Source organism: Pleurodeles waltl, chromosome 3_1 (assembly GCF_031143425.1).
Source record: "Pleurodeles waltl isolate 20211129_DDA chromosome 3_1, aPleWal1.hap1.20221129, whole genome shotgun sequence".
Lineage (NCBI taxonomy): Eukaryota > Metazoa > Chordata > Amphibia > Caudata > Salamandridae > Pleurodeles > Pleurodeles waltl.
In genome coordinates this window covers 962,993,217-963,011,804 of record NC_090440.1, presented here as the reverse complement: position 1 = coordinate 963,011,804, position 18,588 = coordinate 962,993,217, and the positions used below count along the sequence as shown (strand labels likewise).

Sequence of the window (18,588 nt, the reverse complement as noted above, 5' to 3'; positions counted from 1 at the left end):
ATGGGCGTCTTAAAATGGGGCAAGTCAGGTTGAGGCAAAAAAATCGTCTTAACCCGATTTGCGCCATTTTTTTACGACGCCCATCCCCCATGAACATGACTCCTGTCTTAGTAAAGATAGGAGTCATGCCCCCTTGCCCATGGTTATTGGGCATAGTGGCATGTAGGGGGGCACAAATAAGGCCCCCCTATGCCACAAAAAAAATAAAAAAATAAAAAAATATATACTTACCTGAACTTACCTTAATGACCATGGGGTGGGTCCCTCCATCCTTGGGTGTCATCCTGGGGTGGGCAAGGGTGGCAGGGGGTGTCCCTGGGGGCAGGGGAGGGCAGCTGTAGGCTCATTTTGAGCCCACAGGTCCCTTAACGCCTGCCCTGACCCAGGCGTTAAAAAGTGGCGTAAATGCGTTTTTTTTTTGCCCCGTCCACTCCCGGGCGTGATTTTTGCCTTGGGTGTCCTCCTGGGGTGGGCAAGGGTGGCAGGGGGGGTCCCTGGGGGCAGGGGAGGGCACCTCTGGGCTCATTTTGAGCCCACATGTCCCTTAACGCCTGCCCTGACCCAGGCGTTAAAAAGAGGCGCAAATGCGGGGTTTTTTGCCCCGCCCACTCCCGGGCGTGATTTTTGCCCGGGAGTATAAATACGACGCATATGCGTCGAAGTCATTTTTTTAGACGGAAACGCCTCTCTTGCATCTCATTAACGCAAGGGAGGTGTTCACGCTAAACAATGACGCTAACTCCGTGCACTTTGGCGCTAGACGCGTCTAACGCCAAAGTATAAATATGGCGTTAGTTTTGCGTCGAATTTGCGTCGAAATAAACGACGCAAATTCGGCGCAAACAGAGTATAAATATGCCCCTAAATGAGTTGCCCAGACTCACAGGATGTTGAGCTGACATGAGTCCTCCCTCTCTCTCCTCGTTCTCTTTCTGTGCTCCCTCCTCATTCTCGTTGGCATCCACTTCATCCTCTCCTGAAGTGGACTGCCACCTCTGCACCTCTTCAAAATCCCGGGGAGCTACCTGGAGATCTGATTTGGTAGCCCAGCCCCCTTGCATGCTTTCAACTCCCTCTGCTTGCAGAGTTTCAGCAACTCAGCCCTGCTGAAGGTGTCACAGTATTAAAGTTCATCTCCATGGCACAAAAAGGAAGGTAGGGCCCTTAAATTTAAAAAAGGGAGAAAATAACCAATGGAGAACTATTGAAAAATTAAAGGGATCACTCTAATGTCAAATTACTTATCTTGGATTTGTGTTTAACGCAAATCACTGTATTGCACTGCTCAAACACAAGTCATGATCCCACCACTGCCAACAATGTGAGAAATTTGGTTGTTGGTTGACTAGGGTGTGCGCCTTGGTCAAGCAACAGCCACAATCCCTTGCAGGGTGAACCACCAAAGTTACTAAATTAATCTGTGCTTAACCCTGGGGCCCGTATTTATACTCCGTTTGCGCCGAATTAGCATCGTTTTTTTCGACGCAAATTCGGCGCAAAACGAATGCCATATTTATACTTTGGCGTTAGACGCGTCTAGCGCCAAAGTATGGGCAAATAGCGTCATTTTTTTGCGTGAACGCCTTCCTTGCGTTAATGAGATGCAAGGAAGGCGTTCCCGTCTAAAAAAATGACGGCGACGCAAATGCGTCGTATTTATACTCCCAGGCAAAAATCACGCCCGGGAGTGGTCGGGTCAAAAAAACCCGCATTTGCGCCACTTTTTAACGCCTGGGTCAGGGTAGGCGTTAAGGGGCCTGTGGGCTCAAAATGAGCCCACAGGTGCCCTCCCATGCCCCCAGGGACCCCCCCTGCCACCCTTGCCCACCCCAGGAGGACACCCAAGGATGGAGGGACCCATCCCAGGGACATTCAGGTAAGTTCAGGTAAGTATATATATATTTTTTTTAAACTTTTTTTTGGTGGCATAGGGGGGCCTTATTTGTGCCCCCCTACATGCCACTATGCCCAATAACCATGGGCAAGGGGGCATGACTCCTATCTTTACTAAGACAGGAGTCATGTTCATGGGGGATGGGCGTCGTAAAAAAATGGCGCAAATCGGGTTAAGACGATTTTTTTGCCTCAACCTGACTTGCCCCATTTTAAGACGCCCTAACGCCATTTTCCCCCTACGCTGGCGCTGCCTGGTCTACGTGGTTTTTTTCCACGCACACCAGGCAGCTAAACTGCTAAACTGCGTTAGCGCAGTTTAGCGTCAAAAAGTATAAATATGGGCCTGGGTGTCTTGGCAGAAAAACCAGTCAGGCTTAACTTAGAGGCAATATACAAAGGGCCATATTTATACTTTTTGACGCTAAACTGCGCTAACGCAGTTTAGCGTGAAAAAAATTAGCACCGTCTAACGCCATTCTGAAGCGCCATGCTTTTGGGCAGAGGGGGGCCTGATTTGTGCCCCCCTACATGCCACAATGCCCAATGACCATGCCCAGGGGACATAAGTCCCCTGGGCATGGCCATTGGGCAAGGGGGCATGACTCCTGTCTTTACTAAGACAGGAGTCATGTAAATGGCATCTGGGCGTCGTTAAAAATGGCGCAAATCGGGTGGAGGCGATTTTTGTGCCTCAACCTGACTTGCCCCATTTTAAGACACCCTAACGCCATTTTCCCCAACGCCGGCGCTGCCTGGTGTACGTGGTTTTTTTCCACGCACACCAGGCAGCGCCGGTCTGCTAGCACCGGCTAACGCCATTCAATAAATACGGCGCCCGCATGGCGCTTCAGAATGGCGTTAGCCGGCGCTAATTTTTTTGTCGCAAAACTGCGATAGCGCAGTTTTGCGTCAAAAAGTATAAATATGGCCCAAGATTTGCTCACCTCAAATGTCTGCTTATCTAGCAAAGTCTTTAAGCATAGGATCAGCACAGTGCTATCCTCGCCGAGCTAGATAGTGACAAAGTCTTTTGCCATTTGTACAGCAAAATCTTTAAGCATAGGATTGACATAGTGTCATCCTTGCCGAGCTGTAAAATGACAAAAGCCATTTACCACTCCAGGCACAGCATTACAGCTTTGGACTGGTCAAATACCATCCAAGCCAACCTGGAATGAGTAAAGCAACCCCTGACACGTGTTTCGCTCTCATTAGAGCTCTTCAGAGGAGTATAGCTTTGTCCAGACACAAGGGAGCACCCAGTATAAGTCAAACCAAAACCCTTTCAGGGATAGAGCGACGCATAAATTATGCAAAAAACAAAGGAGAACTCTGGGAAGTTCCCAATTTTAGGTGGAGAGCTGCTCTAGTAAGAAGCACCCTGCAACACCAGCGACACTCTAGATTTGCTCACCTCAAATGTTTGCTTATCTAGCAAAGTCTTTAAGCATAGGATCAGCACAGTGCTATCCTCGCCGAGCTAGATAGTGACAAAGTCTTTTGCCATTTGTACAGCAAAATCTTTAAGCATAGGATTGACATAGTGTCATCCTTGCCGAGCTATAAAATGACAAAAGCCATTTACCACTACAGGCACAGTATTACAGCTTTGGACTGGTCAAATACCATTCAAGCCAACCTAGAATGAGTAAAGCAACCCCTGACACGTGTTTCAATCTCATTAGAGCTCTTCAGAGGAGTATAGCTTTGTCCAGACACAAGGGAGCACCCAGTATAAGTCAAACCAAAACCCTTTCAGGGATAGAGCGACGCATAAATTATGCAAAAAACAAAGGAGAGCTCTGGGAAGTTCCCAATTTTAGGTGGAGAGCTGCTCTAGTAAGAAGCACCCTGCAACACCAGCGACACTCTAGATTTGCTCACCTCAAAAAGCCCATTTTTGAAAACCCACCAGTGTCAGCTGTGCAGCCACTGAGCAAACCATCTTGTACTACCTGAGGAAGGCGGAACCTGAAACGTTGTAGTAGAAATATATTTTTGTTCTTTAGTGAGATCATCTGTTTGAGTCACTTCTTTCTTGGATATATATATATATATATATATATATATATATATATATATATATTTATATATATATATCTCCTACTGGCAGTGGTCAGTAGGTAATTAACCCTTTCTGTGCCGTGGACGTAATGGTTATGTCCCGCGGCACAGTGCTCCTGTGCCGAGGACGTAACCATTACGTCCTCGGCACGGAGCCCGGAGGGAGCGCTAGCACTCCCTTCGCGGGGTGACCCCCACCCCCCCAAGGCGGGGATGGAAGGGGAAGACCTTAATATTTTTAGGCTGATCTGCCCCCAAGGGGGGGACAGAAGCCACTAGACGCCAGGGATTTTTTTTTTTTTTTAATGTTTTACATTTTTAGCGTTGGGGAGCGGCCCCTTGGGCAAGGGTCTCTCCCTTTTTGTGGCATGCTTATTGTGCCCATTTCTGCCCCCCTTGGGGGCAGATCGGCCTATTATTTTTAGGCTGATGGGCAGAAGCCACTTAGACACCAGGGATAGTGTGTGTGTGTGTGTGTGTTAGTGGAGGGGGGGCAACACCTTGGGCAAGGGTCACCCCGCTTTGGGGGCACGTGTACCAAGGCCATTTCTGCCCCCCTTGGGGACAGATTGGCCTATTATTTTTAGGCTCATCTGCCCCCAAGGGGGGCAGAAACCACTAGAACGCCAGGGATTTTTTTAAATATGTTTATTTATGTAGGGGGCCTTGAACTGTTGGCCATTTCTGCCCCCCTGGGGGGCAGATGGGCCTATTTCTTTAGGCCCATCTGCCCCCAAGGGGGGCAGAAGCCACGTAGGCACCAGGGATAGTGTGTGTGTGTGGTTTGGTTTTTGTTTGAGGGTGGGCCATTGGGCAAGGGTCGCTCCCTCTGGGGACACACTACCAAAGGTATTTTCTGCCCTCCTTGGGGCAGATAGGCCTATTTTTTAGTAGGCCCATCTGCCCCTATGGCAGAATCCACTTAGGCACCAATTTCTAAATGCTTGATGGTGGGATGTTTGTCAACTGACGAAGTATTTGCATTTGTGATAATTCTTTTCCTCCTTTTTGTTCTAATTCAAAGCTTTTGCTTTCTTTGCTATGGCTCCTTGCGGTTTTGGCGGTGGTTGACCTGCGGTTTGCATGGTTGCATGTTTTAGGTAAGTAAAAACAATTTACTCCAAAGGAGTATTGTTGCCATCCATGAATGACATGTTTATAGGTGTTGTACTAAATGCAGCTTTGTGTGAAATTGTCCTTAGATTTGTGCACAATTAAATTTTTGTTGTCTTATTTCTATTTTGCTTTTCTTTCTGTTTTTTTTGTGGGATATCATTGGTGATTGCTGTGTCTGTGCAGAGTAGTTGCTGGTGATTCAAGCTTTTTCAGGCAAGTGAGCGGTATAGTTTTTGAGTTTATAACTCTTACTAATAAAGCTACACTTATCTTACAGAGTGCTGGTTGTTTGTGGTGCATTTGTCCAGTTAATTTTCGTAGGAAAGATCATGGCTAGCCGCAGGATGACCGCTCAGCAGGTGGTTGGTATGCTTTTTGAGTCATTGTCTGATCATGATTATGAGACGGACTCTGCATCTGAGGCAGAGGAGGAAGTGAGGGATTCTGGCAGTGAAGTTTCTGTCGGAGAGGAATCTTCTAATGAGGAAGCCACACTCAGTACAGATGAAGGGCCTGTTTCAGAGGAGGACACTGATGTGCCATTAGTGCAGCAACCTGGGGCTGAAAGGTTTCCTGTTAGAAGACCTGAACTCTGGGTTGCCCCAAACATGGAGCAGCCAGAGTTGCCTGCCTTTACTGGTCTCCCGGGGTGTATAGTCAATACTGAGAACCTTTTGCCTGTCAATTTCTTTGAGTTATTTGTGGATGATGTGTTTTTGGAAGAGATTGTTGAGCAGACTAATTTGTATGCGGAGCAGTATTTGAGGGACAACGCTGCTAGACTTAGGCCGCACTCTAGAGCTGCCCAGTGGATTCCCACAAATTTGGAGGAGATGAAAAGCTTTTTAGGTTTGACTCTTTTGATGGGGTTGATAAGAAAGCCGTCACTGGCTTCTTATTAGTCTACTAGTCCCTTGATGGCAACAGCCATATTTCCTGCAACAATGAGTCATAATCAGTATTTGCTTCTTCTTAGGATGCTGCATTTTATTGACAATGCATTAGCCTTGCCACAAGATCACCCTGATTCTGACTGTCTTTTTAAGATTAGGCCTGTCCTTGATCATTTTGTAGATCGGTTTTCAGAGGTCTATGTTCCAGGCAAAGAAATAGCTGTGGACGAGTCTTTGGTTCTCTTCAAGGGTCGTTTGGTTTTTAGGCAGTACATTCCTAGCAAGAGGGCACGATGTGGAATTAAATTGTATATGCTGTCTAAAAGATGTACAGGATATGTGTATAATTTCCGTGTCTACACTGGTAGGGATTCCAGTATTGACCCCCCTAGTTGTCCTCCTACTTTTGGAGTTACTGAGAAAATTGTATGGGAACTTGGTAGACGACTGTTCAACAAAGGTCACCATTTGTATGTAGATAACTTTTACACTGAAGTGCAGTTGTTCAAGGAATTGTTTAGAGTGGACACTGTTGCTTGTGGCACAATTCGTTTTAACCGGAAAGGCTATCCAAGGGAGCTTGTCTGTAAAAAACTTCAGAGGGAACATTGCAGTGTCTTGCGGAATGATGAGCTGCTAGCTTTGAAGTTTTCAGACAGAAGGGATGTCTACATGCTAAGTACCATCCATGATGAGAGTACTTCCCCTGTGACTGTTTGGGGCCAGGTTGCTGAAGTGTGCAAACCTGTGTGCATTTTAGATTATAATAAGCACATGTGAGGTGTAGATAGAGTTGATCAAAGGTTGGAACCTTATACTGCTATTCGTAAGTCTTACGTTTGGTATAAGAAGTTAGCAATTCACCTCTTCCACTTAGCAACTTTTAATGCTTTTATTGTGTTTAAGGATAGGTCTCCAGAGTCAAAGATGACATTTGTGAAATTTCAGGAGTCAGTGATAGAGAGCCTTATTGTGGTGGAACAGGCCAGAGTTCCTAGAGAAGCAGTGGTGGAGGATGTGGCTAGATTGAAAGATCGCCACTTTTCTGAGCACATTCCTCCCACACCCAAAAAAGACTTTCCAGCTAAGAAATGTAGAGTGTGTTTTCGAAGAGGTAGCCGGAGGGAGACTCAAATGTACTGCCCAGATTGTCCTTCAAAGCCTGGGCTGTGTGTGGGTGGTTGTTTTAAGAATTAACACACCCAGAAGAATTACTGGGAACAACCATGAGTGTAAACTCATGTCTGTTTTGTATTTTCATGTGTTCAGTTTCATGGTTAGCATTTGCCATGTACTTAGTTAGAGCTTTTGTGTTTGTAGTTTTGTAATTATTTCTAATTAGTTAGGGGTTTCTTTGTTTAACTAAAAAAAAACAAGTGATGCTACTGTGTGTGGAGTGGGGCTTGGCTGAGGGTATACATAGTGTACATATTGACTTGTTGTTGGCTACTGCAACACACTGCCAGCCAAACACCAGTCCACACACTCCCATCAGCTGGTGTGATTGTTGTATCAGGCATGTGGGCGCATGTAAGTGATGGGCCTTTGAGTGGCTCTCTCTGTCGATGCGGGTGTTGTAATGTGCTGGGCCCGTGGCTGGCGGCGTGAATGGTTTTGTGCATGTCATGTAAGAAAGGTGTGTGAATGGACTGTAAAGCTGTTGGTGCCTTGCCGTGGCTTTACAGTTCACGTGCTGTGAGTATTGGTTCAGTTTTTTGGCTTTTCATTTATTAATAGTGCATTTCATTTTTGTGAAATCTCTTGTTAATAAAATTTGATCCACTGAACCATCACTCACCCTCGTGCCAAATCCAACCAGTATGTGTGATAAAAATGACAAAACCTGCACCGCTGTAATCAGGCACACCTGTGACACGATAGGTGCCTCGGGTGGGACCCCGATGATGAAGCATGCATAAGGGTCTTTTTCACATAACCTAAGTGTGTTTCTTTTCACAATTTTAGTGTTTGGCACATCACCGACGTATGTGGACACATCAAAATGATATATTACAAAACTACCTGTGTTTGGGGGGAGGGGGCACTCATGTTTTTGGTCCTGGGTGCGGCCTTCATCTAGGGAAACCTACCAAACCCAGACATTTTTTAAAACTAGACACCCCAAGGAGTCTAGGGAGGTGTGGCTTGCGTGGATCCCCCAAAAATTTCTTACCCAGACTCCTCTCCAAACCTCAAAATTTGCTTAAAAAAGCATATTTTCCTGACTTTCGTTTGTACGATCACCGCTCCAGCACAAAATTACTACTCCCCAGCGTTCCCCTCAGTCTCCCAAGTAAAATGACACCTCACTTGTGTCCGTCCCCAAAGCAGAGTCAGCCTAAAGATGTATAAAAGAAGAATATGTCCTTATCAACTTGCTGTGCTATCCCCTCTATCTCTACAAGTTTTTGGCCTTATTCTGTTGCAGGCACCTGGCCCACTTGGGGGAATGCAGGGTGGAAGAAAAGTTGTGGCTCCTCTCAGATTCCAGAACTTTATGTCACTGAAATGTGAGGAACATTTGTTTTTTAAGCCAAATGTTGAGGTTTGCAAAGGATTCTGGGCAACAGAACCTGGTCAGAGCCCCACAAGTCACCCCTTCTTGGATTCCCCTAGGTCTCTAGTTTTCAAAAATGCACAGGTTTGGTAGGTTTCCCTAGGTGGCGGCTGATCTAGAGGCCAAAATCTACAGGTAGGCACTTTGCAAAAAAACCTCTGTTTTCTGTCAAAAAATGGGATGTGTCCACGTTGTGTTTTGGCGCATTTCCTGTCGCGGGCGCTAGGCCTACCCACACAAGTGAGGTATCATTTTTATTGGGAGACTTGAGGGAACGCTGGGTGGAAGAAAATTTGTGGCTCCTCTCAGATTCCAGAACTTTCTGTCACCGAAATTTGAGGAAAAGGTGTTTTTTAAGCCGGTTTGCAAAGGATTCTGGGTAACAGAACCTGAACAGAGCCCCACAAGTCACCCCATCTTGGATTCCCCTAGGTCTCTAGTTTTCAAAAATGCACAGGTTTGGTAGGTTTCCCTAGGTGGCGGCTGATCTAGAGGCCAAAATCTACAGGTAGGCACTTTGCAAAAAAAACTCTGTTTTCTGTCAAAAAATGGGATGTGTCCACGTTGTGTTTTGGCGCATTTCCTGTCGCGGGCGCTAGGCCTACCCACACAAGTGAGGTATCATTTTTATTGGGAGACTTGAGGGAACGCTGGGTGGAAGAAAATTTGTGGCTCCTCTCAGATTCCAGAACTTTCTGTCACCGAAATTTGAGGAAAATGTGTTTTTTAAGCCGGTTTGCAAAGGATTCTGGGTAACAGAACCTGAACAGAGCCCCACAAGTCACCCCATCTTGGATTCCCCTAGGTCTCTAGTTTTCAAAAATGCACATGTTTGGTAGGTTTCCCTAGGTGCCGGCTGAGCTAGATGCCAAAATCTACAGGTAGGCACTTTGCAAAAAACACCTCTGTTTTCTGTCAAAAAATGGCATGTGTCCATGTTGTGTTTTGGGGCATTTCCTGTCGCGGGCGCTAGGCCTACCCACACAAGTGAGGTATCATTTTTATCAGGAGACTTGGGGGAATGCTGGGTGGAAGGAAATTTGTGGCTCCTCTCAGATTCCAGAACTTTCTGTTACCGAAATATGAGGAAAATTAGTTTTTTGAGCCAAATTTTGATGTTTGCTAAGGATTCTGGGTAATAGAACCTCGTCAGACCCCCACACGTCACCCCATCTTGGATTACCCTAGGTCTCTAGTTTTCAAAAATGCACAGGTTTGGTAGGTTTCCCTAGGTGGCCGCTGAGCTAGAGGCCAAAATCTACAAGTAGGCACCTTGCAAAAAACACTTCTGTTTTCTGTCAAAAAATGGTATGTGTCCACGTTGTGTTTTGGGGCATTTCCTGTCGCGGGCTCTAGGCCTACCCACAAAATTGAGGTAGCATTTTTATCGGGAGACTTGGGGGAACGCAGGGTGGAAGAAAATTTGTGGCTTCTCTCAGATTCCAGAACTTTATGTCACCGAAATGTGAGGAAAATTTGTTTTTTAAGCCAAATGTTGAGGTTTGCAAAGGATTCTGGGCAACAGAACCTGAACAGAGCCCCACAAGTCACCCCATCTTGGATTCCCCTAGGTCTCTAGTTTTCAAAAATGCACATGTTTGGTAGGTTTCCCTAGGTGCCGGCAAAGCTAGATGCCAAAATCTACAGGTAGGCACTTTGCAAAAAACACCTCTGTTTTCTGTCAAAAAATGGCATGTGTCCACGTTGTGTTTTGGGGCATTTCCTGTCGCGGGCGCTAGGCCTACCCACACAAGTGAGGTATCATTTTTATCAGGAGACTTGGGGGAATGCTGGGTGGAAGGAAATTTGTGGCTCCTCTCAGATTCCAGAACTTTCTGTTACCGAAATATGAGGAAAATTAGTTTTTTGAGCCAAATTTTGATGTTTGCTAAGGATTCTGGGTAATAGAACCTCGTCAGACCCCCACACGTCACCCCATCTTGGATTACCCTAGGTCTCTAGTTTTCAAAAATGCACAGGTTTGGTAGGTTTCCCTAGGTGGCCGCTGAGCTAGAGGCCAAAATCTACAAGTAGGCACCTTGCAAAAAACACTTCTGTTTTCTGTCAAAAAATGGTATGTGTCCACGTTGTGTTTTGGGGCATTTCCTGTCGCGGGCTCTAGGCCTACCCACAAAATTGAGGTAGCATTTTTATCGGGAGACTTGGGGGAACGCAGGGTGGAAGAAAATGTGTGGCTTCTCTCAGATTCCAGAACTTTATGTCACCGAAATGTGAGGAAAATTTGTTTTTTAAGCCAAATGTTGAGGTTTGCAAGGGATTCTGGGTAATAGAACCACGTCAGACACCCACAAGTCACCCCATCTTGGATTCCCCTAGGTCTCTAGTTTTCAAAAATGCACAGGTTTGGTAGGTTTCCCTAGGTGGCGGCTGATCTAGAGGCCAAAATCTACAGGTAGGCACTTTGCAAAAAAACCTCTGTTTTCTGTCAAAAAATGGGATGTGTCCACGTTGTGTTTTGGCGCATTTCCTGTCGCGGGCGCTAGGCCTACCCACACAAGTGAGGTATCATTTTTATTGGGAGACTTGAGGGAACGCTGGGTGGAAGAAAATTTGTGGCTCCTCTCAGATTCCAGAACTTTCTGTCACCGAAATTTGAGGAAAATGTGTTTTTTAAGCCGGTTTGCAAAGGATTCTGGGTAACAGAACCTGAACAGAGCCCCACAAGTCACCCCATCTTGGATTCCCCTAGGTCTCTAGTTTTCAAAAATGCACATGTTTGGTAGGTTTCCCTAGGTGCCGGCTGAGCTAGATGCCAAAATCTACAGGTAGGCACTTTGCAAAAAACACCTCTGTTTTCTGTCAAAAAATGGCATGTGTCCATGTTGTGTTTTGGGGCATTTCCTGTCGCGGGCGCTAGGCCTACCCACACAAGTGAGGTATCATTTTTATCAGGAGACTTGGGGGAATGCTGGGTGGAAGGAAATTTGTGGCTCCTCTCAGATTCCAGAACTTTCTGTTACCGAAATATGAGGAAAATTAGTTTTTTGAGCCAAATTTTGAAGTTTGCTAAGGATTCTGGGTAATAGAACCTCGTCAGACCCCCACACGTCACCCCATCTTGGATTACCCTAGGTCTCTAGTTTTCAAAAATGCACAGGTTTGGTAGGTTTCCCTAGGTGGCCGCTGAGCTAGAGGCCAAAATCTACAAGTAGGCACCTTGCAAAAAACACTTCTGTTTTCTGTCAAAAAATGGTATGTGTCCACGTTGTGTTTTGGGGCATTTCCTGTCGCGGGCTCTAGGCCTACCCACAAAATTGAGGTAGCATTTTTATCGGGAGACTTGGGGGAACGCAGGGTGGAAGAAAATTTGTGGCTTCTCTCAGATTCCAGAACTTTATGTCACCGAAATGTGAGGAAAATTTGTTTTTTAAGCCAAATGTTGAGGTTTGCAAAGGATTCTGGGCAACAGAACCTGAACAGAGCCCCACAAGTCACCCCATCTTGGATTCCCCTAGGTCTCTAGTTTTCAAAAATGCACATGTTTGGTAGGTTTCCCTAGGTGCCGGCTGAGCTAGATGCCAAAATCTACAGGTAGGCACTTTGCAAAAAACACCTCTGTTTTCTGTCAAAAAATGGCATGTGTCCACGTTGTGTTTTGGGGCATTTCCTGTCGCGGGCGCTAGGCCTACCCACACAAGTGAGGTATCATTTTTATCAGGAGACTTGGGGGAATGCTGGGTGGAAGGAAATTTGTGGCTCCTCTCAGATTCCAGAACTTTCTGTTACCGAAATATGAGGAAAATTAGTTTTTTGAGCCAAATTTTGATGTTTGTTAAGGATTCTGGGTAATAGAACCTCGTCAGACCCCCACACGTCACCCCATCTTGGATTACCCTAGGTCTCTAGTTTTCAAAAATGCACAGGTTTGATAGGTTTCCCTAGGTGGCCGCTGAGCTAGAGGCCAAAATCTACAAGTAGGCACCTTGCAAAAAACACTTCTGTTTTCTGTCAAAAAATGGTATGTGTCCACGTTGTGTTTTGGGGCATTTCCTGTCGCGGGCTCTAGGCCTACCCACAAAATTGAGGTAGCATTTTTATCGGGAGACTTGGGGGAACGCAGGGTGGAAGAAAATTTGTGGCTTCTCTCAGATTCCAGAACTTTATGTCACCGAAATTGTGAGGAAAATTTGTTTTTTAAGCCAAATGTTGAGGTTTGCAAAGGATTCTGGGCAACAGAACCTGGTCAGAGCCCCACAAGTCACCCCATCTTCGATTCCCCTAGATCTCTAGTTTTCAAAAATGCACAGGTTTTGTAGGTTTCCCTAGGTGCCGGCTGAGCTAGAGGCCAAAATCTACAGGTAGGCACTTTGCAAAAAACACCTCTGTTTTCTGTCAAAAAATGGGATGTGTCCACGTTGTGTTTTGGGGCATATCCTGTCGCGGGCGCTAGGCCTACCCACACAAGTGAGGTATCATTTTTATCAGGAGACTTGGGGGAATGCTGGGTGGAAGGAAATTTGTGGCTCCTCTCAGATTCCAGAACTTTCTGTCACCGAAATATGAGGAAAATGAGTTTTTTGAGCCAAATTTTGATGTTTGCAAAGGATTCTGGGTAATAGAACCTCGTCAGACCCCCACAAGTCACCCCATCTTGGATTCCCCTAGGTCTCTAGTTTTCAAAAATGCACAGGTTTGGTAGGTTTCCCTAGGTGGCCGCTGAGCTAGAGGCCAAAATCTACAAGTAGGCACCTTGCAAAAAACACTTCTGTTTTCTGTCAAAAAATGGTATGTGTCCACGTTGTGTTTTGGGGCATTTCCTGTCGCGGGCTCTAGGCCTACCCACAAAATTGAGGTAGCATTTTTATCGGGAGACTTGGGGGAACGCAGGGTGGAAGAAAATTTGTGGCTTCTCTCAGATTCCAGAACTTTATGTCACCGAAATGTGAGGAAAATTAGTTTTTTGAGCCAAATTTTGATTTTTGCAAGGGATTCTGGGTAATAGAACCACGTCAGACACCCACAAGTCACCCCATCTTGGATTCCCCTAGGTCTCTAGTTTTCAAAAATGCACAGGTTTGGTAGGTTTCCCTAGGTGGCGGCTGATCTAGAGGCCAAAATCTACAGGTAGGCACTTTGCAAAAAAAACCTCTGTTTTCTGTCAAAAAATGGGATGTGTCCACGTTGTGTTTTGGCGCATTTCCTGTCGCGGGCGCTAGGCCTACCCACACAAGTGAGGTATCATTTTTATTGGGAGACTTGAGGGAACGCTGGGTGGAAGAAAATTTTGTAGGTTTCCCTAGGTGTCGGCTGATCTAGAGGCCAAAATCTACAGGTAGGCACTTTGCAAAAAACACCTCTGTTTTCTGTCAAAAAATGAAATACAAAGGTTTTTTTGATAGCTATTTTTCACTCTTTAAATTTCAGCAAATGAATTGCTGTACACCCGGGATAGAATGAAAACCCACTGCAGGGTGCAGCTCATTTATTGGCTCTGGGTACCTAGAGTTCTTGATGAACCTACAAGCCCTATATATCCCCGCAACCAGAAGAGTCCAGCAGACGTAACGTATATTGCTTTAAAAAATCTGACATTGCAGGAAAAAGTTACAGAGTAAAACGTGGAGAAAAATTGCAGTTTTTTTCACCTCAATTTCAATATATTTTTTTTCAGTTGTTATTTTCTGTAGGAAACCCTTGTAGGATCTATACAAATTACCCCTTGCTGAATTCAGAATTTTGTCTACTTTTCAGAAATGTTTCGGTTTCTGGGATCCAGCATTGGTTTCATGCCCATTTCAGTCACTGACTGGAAGGAGGCTGAAAGCACAAAAAATCGTAAAAATGGGGTATGTCCCAGTAAAATGCCAAAATTGTGTTGAAAAATTGGGTTGTCTGATTCAAGTCTGCCTGTTCCTGAAAGCTGGGAAGCTGATGATTCTAGCACCACAAACCCTTTGTTGATGCCATTTTCGGGGGAAAAAAACACAAGCCTTCTTCTGCAGCCCCTTTTTCAATTGTTTTTGAAAAAACAAAATTTTCACTGTATTTTGGCTAATTTCTTGGCCTCCTTCTGGGGAACCCACAAAGTCTGGGTACCTCTAGAATCCCTAGGATGTTGGAAAAAAAGAACGCAAATTTGGTGTGGGTAGCTTATGTGAACAAAAAGTTATGAGGGCCTAAGTGCGAATTGCCCCAAATAGTCAAAAAAAGCTCGGCAAAGGAGGGGGAAAAGGCCTGGCAGCGAAGGGGTTAAAGTTAGGACCTAGTTTACAATGAAATACTGTTTTTTCACTTGCTATATCTTTGGCGCCGTTTAATGAAACTTCATGAAATTTGGTGTTCAGGGGTCTTGTTGTACATAGAAAATTTCAGGGTGCCCCGTCAAGCAGAGGCTGAGAAAAAGTGTGTTTCCCATTTTAATTCCCATTGGCATTTTGAACACAGCTACAGCCCAAGCCACTGGATGGAATTACACAAACATTTCAGAAAGGTAGCTTTTGGTCCAGAGATCACACTTTTTGTTATTTGGTGTAACTTAATTCAGTAGTTGCAGAGTTGTTAAAAGAAAAGGAAATTTGTATGAGTCGCAGATGTTCCTCAAACCCTCCTCGAATCTGGAGGAAAAGCAAGGCCCTGATTGTCTGGTTGCAACCTGACAGAAAAGTTGTGGCTGCCATTTTGCTTCTCGCGTTGGCTGGAGGGGTGGGGAAAAACAGTATAAAAAAATATAAGGGGTCAGGATACAGGCATGCTGACTCCCAGGACACAAGAATGGGTCCCCCAAAAAAATGCCCAATTTTTTGTTCAGCAGATCCTCGAGTCCTCCTCCAGTCCTCCTCGAATCCAGGAGAAAAGCAAGGCCCTGATTGGCTAGCCACAACCTGATAGAAATACCAATGTGCACATAAAGAAAAAATAGAAATTCACTGAAAAATCCCAAAGTTTCAGTGACATTATAGTTAGGTTAATGTTTTACCCATACAAAACCATAGAATTTCAGCAGTTATCATTATACTTATAGTTATACTTATCTGAAGAAACTATCATTTGTGCTGGAAAGTAACTTTGGACAACAAGTTATAGTTTCTTAACATAAGTATGACTATAAATGTAACTATAACTGCTGAATTGTTATGGTTTTGTATGAGTAAAACATCAACCTAACTATAACGTCTGTGTAACATTTAGTTTTTTCATTTTATATATATATATATATATATATATATAAATTTCATCAAACTTCTCCACAGTAGAGAAACGCCGTACTCCGGTGAACTGTAATGTGGGGCACTTTATTTCCAAAATCAACTATTCTTGCTTTCCTTTCCTGACGCATTTCGGCCGTCACTAGCAGCCTTAATTATAGGTATATGGTTTCTCCGGTTTGAAAATAATCACATGATAAAGCTGACCAATCATTTATACCATGGCTTTAAAGTCACAGAGTCATTATCGTCTTTTTACAAACTTGAGTGCTATTAATTAGTTTCACTTCTGCAGTGTCTTTTTCTTTTATATAGTAAATCAAAGCACACTCTAAATGTATAATTATCCTCATATTATTGCTGCATTTTTCTTTCTTAAAATGACCTTGCTAAGTTTCCTTTACAACGTCTTTCTCATGATTTCATGATAGCACTCAAGTTTGTAAGTTTGCTCTTTGATGGTGTCAGAGAGCAGCAGGCCTATCTCTCGGGTTGCTGGATATGCTGTCAAAAGTCCTCTCAGGTTTCAGTACTACTCACTGGCATGCAGGTGCTACAACAGCTGATGAGCTCTGCATGCCAGTGAGTGATACTGAAACCTAAGAGGACTTTTGGCAGCATTTCCAGCAACCCCTGAGATAAACCTGCTGCTCTCTTCTGATGAATGGCTAGACCCAGAAACACGTGTCCACAGATATACAGCACTAGCTGCACCTTCTAAGGTGAAAAATTACAGACTACTTAATGAAGTGAGAGTGAACTTGTACTACGTTTACCATGATGCAATGGGGCTGACTGCATGCTGGAGTGTGAGGCAGGGTGCTCCCAACTGTTTCCTGATAAATAATTGCCCTAAACCAATGTGAAGAGACACCTAATGAAGTGATTCTAATATCATGGGCAGTGCAATTAACATTGAAGGCTACACGCAATGATGGTGGCAGATATTGTTAACTATTCATATAGATCTAACAGTCCTTCTTTTGATGTCTCATCCAATAGTTGAGAGCCAAGCTACATGTAAAGGTCTGTAACTGACATTATTGAACTATACAAACATTGAGAAAGGCGATGCCACCGAACCGGGTCAGTTTGGGCCAATAAATCAAGTTCCTAACCTGCTGAGTGCTCTGCTTTTCCTTGGTGGAATCTTGTTTTATATATGTCAGTATAGATTTGGTTTCAGTCTTCTATTACGAAGTTACGCAACTTAGACATCAACTCTGAATGTTCATCTCTCTCTATACGGGCACTTACCTGTACAGAACACCTCGGTGTTTGCCTGGCCGGTATATTGGTAGATATAAAATCCATTGGAAACAGTATCCTCTGGACACGCCTTCACGAGCAGAGAGCCAATCGCCAGTGACGATCCATCCAATAAGTTCATCTGTAGAGGCACAGACTTGATTCCTTCACCCAAGGCAGGATGAGATGCTGCCAGACTGAAGGGCTTGGCCGATCCACATTTTAGGCCACCAATCACATTTCCCACCTGCATCCACACTCCAGAAGATCCTGTGTACCGATGCCAACCATAGATATTCCGGTCAGACTCGAAAATACCAGCTGAGCTTGTGTTGGAGAGACGTGTGGTGCCATCTAGCAATGAGTAGTAGAAGCATGGGTCAGCACACCTGGCACTTCCTTCAACATTCAGGCAGTCCATGCCTGGAGGACATGGGCCCACGGGGCATTGTACATCTGGGTAGTTCGGCCTACACCTATAGCCACCATTGAAGTTTGTACAGCCCCAACTGGGAACACACTTGTTCATAAATAAATCTGCTGATGTGCATTCATTTATGTCGATACAGTTGTTCTGGGCTGTATCCCACATGGTCCCACTAGGACAGCAGCCGGTGGTAGGGCAGGCAGCAAGGGGTATACAGGTGAAGCCATTTCCAAGGAATCCAGTTTTACAGGAACAGGTCACATATCCTTTATTAAGGACAACATTGGAAAATCTTTTGTCACAAAATGAGGCATCCTTCGCATCTGGGGGACAGAGAATTAAAAAAGGATTAGCATGTGAACTGTTCCCACATAAGTTGTGTGTATTTCAACCAAAAACAAAGCCGAGAGAGGCAAGAATAGATTTTGATGATTTGGCAAGCAGCTTCTTATTAACAGTAGCAATAAAAAGGATATTTTTGGCCCCATGAGCAGATGGCTCTGAGGATCCCAGGAAGGCATTAGCTCCCTGAAGATTACATCAAGTGGAGATCACATCTTAATGTTAGCACCAGGAGGCCTAAAAATAACATGGAGGTGTTTTCTCCTGAGGGCTGTGACTATAACATGGAGGTAGAAATCATAACAAAAACAGGTGGGTTCTAGGTGACACCAAGGATGAGGGTAAGGGGTAGCTCTCAGACGCCCTAAAGATAACATGAAGATCTTAGATTCTGTCGGCCTTAAGGATAACACTGTGCTGTCAGCTCCTGTTGGCCTTAAGGATAACACTGTGCTGTCACCTCCTGGTGGCCTTGAAGATAACACTCTGCTATTAGCTTCTGTTGGCCTTGAGGATACCGCCATGCTGTTAGCTTCTGGTGGTCTTGAGGATAACACCATGCTGTTAGCTCTTGGTGACCTTGAGAATAGCACTGTGCTGTTAGCTCTTGGTGACCTTGAGGATGGCACTATGCTGTTACCTCCTGGTGGCCCTGAGGATAACAAAAACGCTGTCAGCTCCTGGTGTCCATAAAGTTAATAAGATGTTACCCCTCCTTCCAAACTGTAACTGGTGTATGCTCCAGGTGGTCAGCAGGTTAACAGAAAGCTGTTAGGTCGGGACTGCTCTAAGAATAACGTGAAGGCACACCTGCACGAGGCCTTGAAGATAACATGAATGGGTCAGACCTATCTCACACTAAAGATAATGCAAAGGTGT

The 18,588-nt window shown here is 44.9% G+C and overlaps 1 protein-coding gene across 2 annotated transcripts in view; it reads right to left on the bottom strand.

Annotated features, from left to right (window-relative positions):
• Positions 1–18,588, bottom strand: part of LOC138284822 (uncharacterized) — a 36,904-nt gene that overhangs the window by 9,988 nt on the left and 8,328 nt on the right. For both annotated transcript variants that reach the window (XM_069224008.1, XM_069224007.1), the window contains exon 3: positions 16,950–17,690. In XM_069224008.1, coding sequence (XP_069080109.1) covers positions 16,950–17,690 — 741 coding nt within the window. The remainder of the gene's footprint in view (positions 1–16,949; positions 17,691–18,588) is intronic.